The sequence below is a fragment of the Antrostomus carolinensis genome, unplaced genomic scaffold, assembly GCF_000700745.2.
Source record: "Antrostomus carolinensis isolate BGI_N321 unplaced genomic scaffold, ASM70074v2 scaffold53569, whole genome shotgun sequence".
NCBI classification, from domain to species: domain Eukaryota; kingdom Metazoa; phylum Chordata; class Aves; order Caprimulgiformes; family Caprimulgidae; genus Antrostomus; species Antrostomus carolinensis.
The window spans coordinates 1-12676 of NW_010337540.1; the positions used below are offsets into that span (position 1 = coordinate 1).

At 36.0% G+C, this 12676-nt stretch overlaps 1 protein-coding gene across 1 annotated transcript; it reads left to right on the forward strand.

Annotated features, from left to right (window-relative positions):
• Positions 1 to 1267: 1267 nt before the first annotated feature.
• Positions 1268 to 11830, forward strand: LOC104530560 (tesmin-like; the record flags this gene model as incomplete). The annotated part of the gene is made up of 8 exons (XM_029086784.1): positions 1268 to 1744; positions 3770 to 3887; positions 4636 to 4694; positions 6782 to 6902; positions 8811 to 8887; positions 10312 to 10400; positions 11067 to 11138; positions 11728 to 11830. Coding segments are annotated over exons 1-8 (1116 nt in total), but the record flags the coding sequence as incomplete, so codon positions are not given.
• Between the last annotated feature and the right edge of the window lie 846 nt (positions 11831 to 12676).

Here is a 12676-nt window from a genome sequence, read left to right on the forward strand (position 1 = left end):
TGTGTGTGTGTCTATGGGTGGGGTCTGTGGGTGGGTGTGTGTCTGTGCCCCTCGCCCTGCCCCACAGGTGTGCTGGGGCTGGCAGTGCTTTGTGCAGAGCGACAGAGCCCTGGAGGGGCTGCAGGGTCCCCGGGCACACAGGGGGCAAGGGAGCGTCACTCTTCCCGAATCGCCTTAGTCCACATTCAGGAATAGCAGCGATGACAGCGCAGGGGATCCCAGCCCATGTCTCCTGAGGGTGACCCTGTGACACTCGGGGTAGAGGGGCTTGTGCCCTCTGTAACTGGCAACAGTGACATGGAGACCACAGATAAGGTTTGGTCTTAACGTGCAACTGACTGACACAAAACTGACTGGCTAAGTGTGCTGCCGTCAATTTGATTGATATTTTTTGACCACTAAAGCCAAGTAGGAAAATCTCACCTCAAGTACAGGGGGCAGTTTGGGGCACCACAGGATAAAAAGGATCTAAAGCTGCTGGAGAGTGTCCAGAGGAGGGACACAACATTGGGGAAGGGTTTAGAGGAGAGGGTGTGTGAGGAGAAGCTGAAGTCACTTGGTTTGTTCAGCCTGGAGGAGACTGAGAGGAGATCTCATGGGGGTCTAGAACTTCCTCCCAAGGGGCAGAGGAGGGGCAGGCACTGATCTCTTCTCTCTGGCCACCAACGAATGCCAGGAGCAGAGGAAATGGCAGGAAGATGTGGCAGGGGAGGGTGAGGTTGGCCATGAGGAAAAGGTTCTTGAGGCAGAGGGTGGTGGAGCACTGGAACAGGTTCCCCAGGGAGGTGCTCATGGCACCAAGCCTGACAAGATTCCAGCAGCATTTGGCCAAGGCCCTCAGGGACATGGTGTGAATGTTGGGATTGTCCTGTGCAGGGACAGGAGTTGGACTCAGTGATTCTTGTGGGTCCCTTCCCACTCACAACATTCTTCGATTCTATGATTCTGATTTAAGTCTGAATGCTGTTAATGTGTTTAAAAGTCACAAAGAATGTGTCCTTATGGTAAGAACAGCTTCTTTGTATTGGCATAGTGGCCTGTGTTTTCTAAAAGCTGGATTCAGAACCCAAACAACCTCTTCCAGCATTATGTTTTTAAATTTAACTTACATGTTAATTGGGTTAATCTTCACTATTATTATATTCATATTTTTTGGTTAAGACTATTTCATTCATTTCTAGATATTCAGAAGAATTCTGCAATAGAAAATTCAATTATCTTCAATGAAAAAAATAAATATGAACTAGTTGACAGTCTATTCACGACTATGGAGAATCAGATATTGTTTGATATAAGATCAGTGATAGACAGTGGACTTGTAGCTGAAATATTTAGTCAAAATAGTCCTGTTAGTGCTGAAAACTTTAATCTGGAAACTGCAGTCATTAATAATCCCATTGAAGAAGGATTGCTATCCAGTCAAGACAGTCATTTATGCACTGTAAATGTGGGAGAGGCTTTGTTAGATCACATCAATTATCCACTTACCATTGAAAACCAAAACGCAATAGTAAAAGTTGAAGTACATCTGCATAGAAGCAACAGCTGTGATGATGAAGATCTTGAAAAATACAAGGAATTCAATCTTCCAGAAGAAGCTGAACGTACGCATTCACCTTATCTGCCTTCAGATGGTGTCCACGTTCTTTCTTCTGTAGCGACACAGCATAACAATTGCAGCGTCCCAACGTCAAGCGTGTTCTCTGCAGAAGGAACAGTCAATCAAAATGTCAGAATGATACCAGTAAGATTCCATGAAATAGGAATGTTTAAATATTCATGCTTATTTGTGACTTAAATGCGGGGAATTGCCACATTAAAATATAGGGGATCTACATAGTGTTTAAAGTTATGTAATAAATTTTATACTAGAATAAACTTAGTAACAAATACAGAAATAAATTTCTGTTGCATATTGCCAGAAATGGCATGCAGTGTGAACATTTGGTTCTGAATGCAGTTCATTTTTGTCAATGTTGCAAGCCATATTTTTAAATGGCTGGGTAGTTATTTTGCTCATTAAAAAAATCTTACCATGTCACAAATATACCCACTTTGATTTTATATATTATTGTCTGTATTAGGAATTATTAGGTAATTTTACAAAGTAAAAATAGGATATTAACTTTTGTTCTTTAGTTCCACAGGTAACACACTTGTCATCTTAAAATTTATAGTCCAAATTACTAAAAAAATAATTTATTTGCAGCAGTAAACCATACCCTGTATTGTTAAATCTCCATGACAAAAGTAGTTTGGTAAGAGAGAGAGGTTTCCCATCGCTTACCAGTTTTGGCAGTTTTTCTGTATAGTTTAAAGTTACATTTTCTATGTTGGATCAATTACTATCTAGAAAGGTTCGCAGCATAAAACTTATTGTGATGCTCACAGGACCAAATCCATCTGCTTGATGCAGTCTGTTCGTACATAGAATGCTTGTGTGTCCTTGCATCTTTGTTTATGGCTGTACAATATCTGAAGAAATCTCTACATTCTAAGTTTGCACTGTGGCTGCTTCTAGAAGGGCACTGAGTTTTCCTCTGAGAAACTATCTTGAAATTTTCGCATACTAGTTGACATTTTTTTCCATGTAAATATTTTGACAAACAGTGCTGTTCTCAGATTAAAAAATGAAAAGCATTACACCCCCCCCCAAAAAAAAAAAAAAAACAACCCAAAACCAAAAACCTCACAAAAATCACTTGGTTGATAAGGAGGTCTGAGGTCTGATCTGAGGTGAGGCTGAAGACGGGTGGCAGCGGCCGGGCTGTCTGCGCAGCAAACCTGTCACAGAAATCCTTGCTGACACTACACAGCCCGGCATGTTTCCCAGTGGCATTTCATCCTGAGATGCTTGACATCTACCATGATATTTACTTTAAATGTTTTGTTTTTCTTTCTGATTTCAGGTTATGGTTATAGTTTAATAGTACCTCTGGCTTGGAAAGTTGTTTACACACATGCTCAGTATTACCAGTTCTTTAATAGTCGAGACCTTCAATCTTTTGAATCGTTAATAAGATTCAAAAGACTGGTGGAAGCCTCTAGAAAATAAAGATGTGATTAAGGCATATTAGTTGCTTTCTTCAAGGTCAAGTGGAAGATAATGAAAATTTGTTAGTCTCTGCAAGGAGCTATAAATGAGATTTAGAAAAAATCTTTCTGACCAGCCCTCTTCCTACAGCTTGTCACACTAAATCTACATGTTTCTTCAATCTGTCCTGTTTCTTCAAGGCATTAGAACAAAATTCTAATCAGGTTATAAATAATTTTATTGAAATAATGAAAGCTGATTGCTTGTTTCTATCCTGCTTGCTTACCCTCCTAAACTACTGTATGTATTAAGAGGGAGCGTAGCACAAACAAATGGAGAGCAAATTGTCCAGTTCAAACCATGGCAATTCTAATTTGAAACTAGAAAAGAGTTGGTTTCTGTCTTTGTTCCATTTTCTGTTCATTTGGTTTGGTTTTGAACATACAAGTGTAGGTATTAGGTATGATGCTGTTATAGCTGTACATGCATTAGGTCTGAACCATAACTGTATGTTAGGCAAGCAAAGCAGAAATAGCATTCAAGGTATGTAACGGTATCTTGTAATGCTGAGTAGGCCACAGCATTTATGTGCTTAATTATGTCATGAAAATGTAAATAACTTCAAATTTTCAAGGTCACTTTTAGTCAGGTTTTTTTTTGTTTATTCATTTGGCTTTTAAAAAATGAATCATTTAATGCATAAAATACTTATAAATAAAACATTCTTTTCTTCAGGTGTTCAGATCATTCATAGCTCCAGTTGCAGGTGAGAATAAGTGTATTTGTTATGATCAATTTGAAGGAACCCAAAGCAGTACTATGCAGTTACAAAACCTGACCGATTGCCCAAATGGTAAGTGCACCAAGTGACTGAGGGGGATTCCACGCCCCGCCCCCCCGCCCCCATCAATAAGCTTAGGGAGGGATTTAAATAGCTAAATAAATTAATGTCTGGATTTGGCAAATTGCAATATGAGCCTTTTCTGATAATGTTAATATAGCTAAGAATGTTTGAGAGGGGAATGGACCACTGTTCACATATGTTCATGTTGCTTCAACCACGGAGTTCAGTTTTATTTTTGATTTTCCCTTCCTCTCATACCACCTCCCCATTCCTTCAGTGGGGCTGTGAAGAAGATATTCCTTCTTGCAGCACAATTATATTTTTTTTAGTTGAACAATGTTTTTATTTAACTTTGAAGTTTCATCACCAGTTATGAAAGTTAGGTGGTTTGCACTGATGCTGCTGATGACAGTCAGCTCCCAAGCAGTTGTTTGATGTGTTCTGCCCATAACCTGTTCACAGTCCTGCTCAGGATTAAGCTGACTGCTAGACCTGCTCTTACAAGATAATTTGCTCTTTGTGAAGCTAAATGAATTTTGCCAAATGGGCACAGTAAACCTCTTAAAGACATCAAAAAGACCCAAACTGAAGTCTGTTTTCCCCAGCAAGTCTGTTACAAAAGAATATTCAATATTTCTTTCACAAGAATGCAATGCTGTAGTGACATCAAAATCTCTTTTATTGATGCTGTAAAGGAGTTCTTGGTATAACACACTGATCATTTTGCAAACAAAACATGCTTTATTTTATGTACTAGAATCTTCCAGTGATATCTATGGCTTGCCTCAGACGAGTGCTTCTGTCTATGATGAAATAGTAAGTATGCATGCAAGATTTTATTATAACTGGAAGAATCTGTCCAAGTGTTGAATGTCTGAAATGGGATTTATTCTAAATACTAGAGGGTAAAAGGTTCTTTCAAACACTGTCCAATCTGATCTGTTTGCAAAAGAGAGGGAAAGAAAAATGTTTCTCTGTAGATTTCCTACACTGCTATATTGTGTAGGAAGGAAGAAGAGCATCTGAATTTTTTGTGCATTTCCATTCCTGAATAGCTCAAGCCTAGTTGGCTCCTGTCTGCCACTTGCACATTCTGGTTCCAGTAGGGAGGAGGCTTCTCCTAAGGCCACCTGAACACAAACCGCCTGGTGGGACTCTGCCAAACACCCTTGGGAAGCTGTTTAGTGTTTGAGCCTTTATCACACCTGCTGTGTATAGAAAGCCAGAGCTGACTGGCTTTAACATCAGTATTCCTTGCCTATGGAGAGATGGTCTTTGAAATTTAATTATTTTCTTAAAATTATTGAATTTTTAAAATATAATTTCCTAGATATGTGCCAGACAAACTATAGTAATTCAGGTATTTAATGAAAGGGAGATTTCTGAAAATTTTGTAGCCAGGTTTGTCAAGGTTGTCCATTCATGTGTTCTGAGAAGGGTGAGGCTTCATCTGGAAGTGTGGCTTTTATGAAGGTGACACCTTAGTAAGTTAATGGATCAGCAGGAGAGGTGATAAATTGGTTTTCGACAAATGCAAGCGGCACCACATATATGATGGAATGTCATGAAACACAGAAGTTGATTACCATAAAAGAAGCTTATTTTGGAACAATCTGATTTATAGGTCTAACTGAATTTGCAGTCTAATCTCAGATGACTACTTCTTACTTAGACTAAAGTTATATAATTCAAGAATAATTCTTGTTTTGCATAATTTGCTGTGAATATTGCCTAACTTCTCCAAAGCAGTTTAGAAATCAGTTGATGCTTCATGATGTTTGAGACACTGAACACCACTGTTACTGTGAAGTATGTTAATGTTCATTGTTATTCTTCATGAATATTTTTACTTGAAGTGCAAGCAAAAATCATTCTGCCATTGACAAGTAAATTAACTATTCTCAGTATTATATTTGAATACAATACTTGCTTCAAAATATATGATTTATGCAGCCAAATGTTTAAATTTATTGTATTTGCTTGGAAATTAAAGTAGATTTTAAATCATGCCTGTTAAGATTTAAAACTTTATATTTCAGGCCGAAGTAAGAGAGTCAGTTAGTAATGTTATGGAGAATCAGCAAGAGACAGCAATTTTTCAGAGTTCAAATGTTGAGGAGTCTGGCTACAAGTTATTAGCATTGCACAGTGTAGCAGAGGAATCCAGATGTTCACATGAAAATGATTCCAACCCTGTGGTAATTATATCCTGTAATTGATAGCAAAATTATATGGTAGAGAAAAGTAACTTATTTGTACCACGCTAACATCAAGAAGTCCCACTTAGTAAGTGCTGTAACAAGAATAATAAGACAGTTCCTTCCTAGGAGTCACAGTCCATATTTTATGTGGTTATAGTGCTACTTTATATATATACATATATGAAACATATAACATGTATACCAAGTTATTTTCTATTTAACAGCTGTAAACAAAAAAAAACCCCAAAAAACCACAACCAACCAACCAACCAACCAAAACAATGTAAGGATTACTTCATCCAAAAGAAAAGTCTTGATTTAAAATCACAGCTAAATAAATGAAATGAAACATGAACAATTACAGTGTCATGTTCTGGTTAGAGAACTGGACCTGAAGCCAGGACACTAGGAAAAAGCTACAATATGCTCTACAAAGCCCCATGGAGCAATTTAGAGAACCAGGAATCCATATCACTTAGGCTGAGGAGCTACAGTGGTAGATCTCAATAGCTACTTTCAAAAATAAATTAAAATTAAGGCTCAAAAAGCAAACACCTTAATGCATAATGGTCCTTTTTTTTGCGAGATTCCAGTCTGTGATTATGAAGCTTTATAAACTTTTCTCTTATGAAAACCTTTGTATCTATATGCTTAGAATTACAGTTTCTTAGATGAAAGCTAATCACGACTTGCTCATTCCAGGTTATCTGCCAGTTGGAAGGAGGTACTCAAATACTCTGTATAAACAGTTGTGACACACAGGAACTAAAACCAGTTCAGCTGATTCCTGACTATCATGACCAACATAATTATCGTCAATCAGGTACAATAAAAATGAAAATTATCTCTAGCCTGTCAGAAAGCGTATTGTAAATTTTTAATGTGCAACTGCGTTTGTGTTCTTAAGCAGCAAGAGCGGGAGATGAACCAAAGCTAATGTAGCTATCACCAGTTATTATTTTATTTTTTAACAGTTGCTAGGCACTTCAGTGTAATAAGAATGATGTAATGGATATGTTGAATTTATTAAAAGTTCTTAATACACAAATTACTTTCCATGTAAGGCACATTTAGCATGAGCACCTGAATATGTTTGCATTTACCCCCAGCTTGCCACCAAGTGTCAGTGTTTCTCTGGAAATGAAGAGCAGTGTTGAGGGCTATGAGTATACTTCAGCTTTGGGATTCAGAATGTCTCCCTACTATTTACATAATAAGTGAACTTGAAATGCCACCAGTTTTTCAAGAAACTGGTTTCTGAGGTCCAAAAGTTAATGCTATTTATATGGAGTAACACATTTTCATCTGAGCAGCAACAAAGTATTTGAGTGTAATTTAGTTTTAATTGGAATATTTCTTTACCTAAATATATCTTCCTCAAAAACTTTATTAACATGGTTTATTTCATTATTTATTATTATAATTTTGTTACAGTGGTGAATTTTGATGGCAATGTGAAAACAAAGCCTTTTAATATTAGGCACCATACAAGCTCTCACCATATTGCTCTCAATATCAATAGGTGCTGAGTATGAGCACCTCTCAGCAGATGCTCCAGGTATGGAGCCTGTTTACTTATATTTCTCAGAAGCCATCAGAAGAGTAAACCAGTCACATTTGAGTTAAAGGTCAAACTCCCCTTCATTTGCTGTAATGTTAAGGAAGAAAAAGCTGAGGAGGAGTGTGTTTGCATATTTTTTTTAGTTTTTCATAGAATAGAATCATAGAATCCCTGGTTTGGGTTGGAAGGGTCCTTAAAGCTCATCCAGTTCCAACCCCCCTGCCATCAGCAGGGACACCTTCCACTAGATCAGGTTGCTCAAAGCCTCATCCAGCCTGGCCTTCAACACTTCCAGGGAGGGGATGTCCACGTTTATTTATTTCCATTTATTTGCTTGAGATTTCTTTGGTTTTGCTCTGCAAGTGAAATAATTAGGTCCAGAAATTATATCTAAAAGTTTCTAGGGACTAATTCAACTTGTGAATTAAGCCTTCCTTTGGCTCACTTTCTTTCTTTCTTTCTTTCTTTAGATGGGAAGGAAGAAAATACAGGTATAAGATCCATCTTGTAATCTTACTATGACTGATGTTTGCTTTTTTACTGCATAGGCTAGCGTACTCATGTAGTTACATGCGGTTCTTCACCAGGACTTACACAAAGACTTACTCTTATGGCTATGGTTTTCTCTATGGGTTTTTATTAATTTTTTTTCATAATCTAAAGACTTCCGTTCCAAATGTTCTCTCAGAACTCTGGAAATTTGTGAAGTAAGAACTCAGGATAAATATATTTAATTATTTCAGATATTTTTCTTATTTTATAAAAATGTTTTAGTCCATGGCATTTGAATTTAATGTACTTGATGTCATAGAATAAAAAGATCCTATACTCAAAATCTTAGCTCACAAATTGGTGGTGGGTTCTTCTGTCAGGGTTATTTTTGTGTGGTCAGGTTTTTATTCTTGTTTTTTGCAATGATAAAAATGTTTCTGGAGAGAAAACTTCTAGGTTCTTCACTGACACTATTTATTGTAGAATAAATTTGGATTCAAAACTAAATTGTAGGAGAAAGTGCCAACAGAGGACAGACAGCCTCAGATAATTTTTTTTTCTTAACAAAAGAAGTTGAAGATACCAGTGTATACTTAATTCAACAAATATTTATGCATAAATGAAACTTTACAGACTGAGAGTAGTTTTGCTGTCTTCAAGTAAATGTTGTCTTTTCAGATGTGGACAACTCTGTGACAGCTGTCCTGGGGCAGTTTTTGCCTGTTCCAGGTGAACTGTTTCTGAATAAACAAGAGGTAAAGAAGCTTTATCCTTTAAACTAGTTAAGTACAATATACAGTCTTTGTTTACTTTTCTTAAAACAGGTAATTAAGTCTATGTTGGGAAGTAACAATTACATGCATTTTCTAAAGACGGTTTAGCTAGTTTGGTCAGATTAGTTCTGCACCCAGTATACTTTCTGAATAATAAAGGTCTCCAATTTCAACATTTTCTAGAAGCGATAGCAAAATTAAAAATACCGCTTTCCATAAGAAAAATAAATTTATTCCAGTTTTGAAACCTTGAATTTGGCATTGTATAATTATGTTATTTCTGAGAACCATTTCAAGACTCTTTTGGGATGAAGAAAAGCACACTGACTTTTACCAGAAAAAGAGGAATATTTTCTGACAGTAGGACTTTTTACACTCTTTTCTTTTGATTAGGATTTAACAGTCATTAAGTCTTTATGAATTTTGTCTTTTTTTTTTTTATGATGGAAATTGAAGAAAATCTAAAAAAATCTTTGCAGATGTTTGGCTTCTCATATGTTACGTTCAACAGAATTTTTAGCAAAAATCACTGCAAATTTTGAATTGTTAACTTTTGATTTGTGTGAAGTGAATATGTGATGTCAGTACAAGCACAGCAAATGGTTTGTGGATAGCAGCCACTGTCATAAAAGGGGGAATTAAAAACCCAGGGGTCAGACTGAACAATGACTTTGGAAGTCCTTCATCTCTAGAGGTGGTATATCTGCAAAATGGTGCTTAAACATTCTGGAACAGTGATGTAGACAGGCTTGTAATTCTCTAACTTTATCCCAAATTAGTTGTTTCCTACATTTCTTCTCTTGCTTTAAATATATTAATTTTGCTCTTCTTTATGGTCAGATAGATTAATAATTTATTAAAATAACAGTAATTTACAATTATTCACTGTCCCTCCATTACCGGTAGTATCAGTGGAATCCTAAATGTTCTTCCCTTGTCTCTCTCCATAACCAGGCCTTTGTTATTCATATATCTGAAGAGATAACAGATCTGCAGTGTGTTTTCTCAGCCTATGAGCTGATTCTTTTTTTTTTTTTTTTAATTTTGCTTAGTCTTCAACCAATTAGATGTCATACCGGAGCTGAACATAAAGTAAATCAAGTCACTAGCCAGTTTCAGTTGACTACTGGAATTAAAAGCAACTGAACCTGGAATTGGAAACAGTGTGCCAACACTACAGCACTGAAAGCTGTTCTTGGTTCTTTACATTGGGAGAAATGGGATTCCTGACATCTTGAATGGTTTCCAAGAGGAGATACATACTGGTTTTGTGACTTTACTTCCATGAATTTTTATCAGTAACCTTGGCAATCAAATTATCCCTCAAGTATTTTTTTTTGTGTTACTTACAAGAGTATTTTTTTTAACTTAACATAAACAGAATATATGCATTTTATCTTGAACAGTTTGAAAACAGACCCTTACAACCAGTAGCTAACACTGCCACACTTCATCTAGAATCAGATCTGCATGCAGTGAATGTGACCTCAGAGGGGTAAGATGCGTGACACATCTTATATCCATTATGACTTTTGAATTTTAAAATTCTCCTAGACATTTTCATGTTGCATAGCTGCTTCTCTCTTGTGACAAAAATGCAGTTCTGTAAGAATCCTTTATGTATGTATCTTGGTAGTTACGATGCCAGTTGCTGGCAGTCAAGATGATGGTTTCCGGTTTTCTTAGGATCAGTGCAATTGTACTCTCCATGTGCCCGAAAAACATTTAATTTTCGAAGTTAATTGGTATTTTTCCAAATCTAATTAGCGTGTATTTAGCCTGAATTTCTGACATAAATGGAATTCTTTTAATAGTATTTAACTGCATATAGTTTTTAAATAAGAGGCAGATGCAACCCCAGTGTGAAAGGTGAGAGAGTTTTGCAGTTGCACAACCATTACCAGGTTATGTGACTGAGGGCAGACTTGCCCCAGGTAGTGCCAGCTGGTGGATAGAGATTACAGGTTGCTTATTCTCTTCTTTTTTTTTTTTTTTTTCACACACTCTATGAGGCCACACTTGTTAAGTACCACCAAGAGTGATAAAAAAAATAAAATCAGTATTTATTGTTTCAAAACTACAGAATAATTAGTTTTCATTGTAGTTGTATTTGTTTTTTTGTTTTTTTTTTCTAATTTCTTTCCTTTTTCAACCTGCTTAGCTTACCTTTTGGTTCAGAGGTTACAAAGTCTAAGAAACCATGTAACTGCACAAAATCTCAGTGTCTTAAATTGTAAGTAATAGTTTATCAACCTTTCCTAAATGCTAATAACATTGTATAGACAAAAGGACAAATATACAAGAAATGTGTGCTTTAAAATGAACAGTACATATGTGTCCAAAATTGCTCATCTGAGTTAGGAGGACCCACAGTTGATGTAAACTAGTGTCACACAAGTTCAGAATTTGGTGTAGAGGTGTAGATGATTGCATATAATCCAAAGTATGAAAAACAAAAAAGAGAAGCTAGAAGAATTATTCAGATCTCATCTGGAAAATCCTATGTAGAATGTAAATGCTGTATACTAAAATATAATTTCACTGTCTTGCTGCTGCTCTCATACATAAATAATATGCACAAAGATGTATGCACAATGATTAAAGTTTGATTCATTGATGGACTGGGTGTGTTTTACAAAATGTAAAATTGAAAGAGAGAGAAGAGCTCTTTGGGTTTGGATATGATTAAATTACAGAGGAAGGAACATTTTTCATGAGTAGAAACTGAACGTTCTGCCTAGAAGTAGAACTTAAATTTAAAAATTTACACTTAAGCCAGTTAATCTTTTCATTTCTTATATTATTTTACATGTTAATCATAGATATTGTGATTGCTTTGCCAATGGTGATTTTTGCAACAACTGCAACTGCAATAATTGTTACAACAATCAACTTAATGAAACTGAGCGCTTTAAAGCCATTAAGGTAAAAAAAAAAAAGAAAAAGAAAAAAAAGTACTGTACACATTGGTATCAGCTTCATACATGAAAAATATAGCAGTATTGTTTTTTCCACTAGTTACAGCGTTTTAAATATGTTATTTTTAACCTAAATAAAGCTAAGTGTTGCCTCTATATTATTCTTACCTAAAGAAATTTAGGAATAATTTCTTTCCTTCCTTTTATAGAACTTCTGATACTTTGGAGTAAAACTAGTGATGCGTTAACTGAACAATAATTTTTATTCTTGGAAGGAAGTATTCAAACCCAAATTTAATTTCAGAAAATTTTTTAACCTGAAGAAAAATTTCTTGTATCTCAAAGTCAGACATTAGTCAAAGGCAAGCAAATTATTACTATCCAAATTATTATTCTTGTTGACAGATCTTCTGCAGTTGTCTGCGTTAGTTTTTCTGGTTGATCTATGCAGCAATGCAAAGTTGGCTCTCCTCACAGCAACCCTGAACCCTGCACTGATGAGAAGCAGGTTACTTCTACATTTGGAGACTGATTTTATCAGTGAAATAAAGACTAATATGTGGGCTAATTTTTGTGTGTATATCAAACTGCACAATCTGAACAATAATGTAATATGTATGTTATGTTTTTTAAGTTTTAAAGTGATAATGAAAAGTCTTATTCTACTGCTGATGCTTTAAGGGTATGCTAATGACTTTGTGCTTCTTGTGTGCAACTCTCCAGAACTCTGTTTCATTCACGTCATTTTGGGATTGTACAAGATGTTGATCTAATTAGAGTTAGAGCTTTGCCATATCCAACCAGTCAAAGCCACAGCAGTTTTTTCTGTCATAGAATCATAGAATGGTTTGGG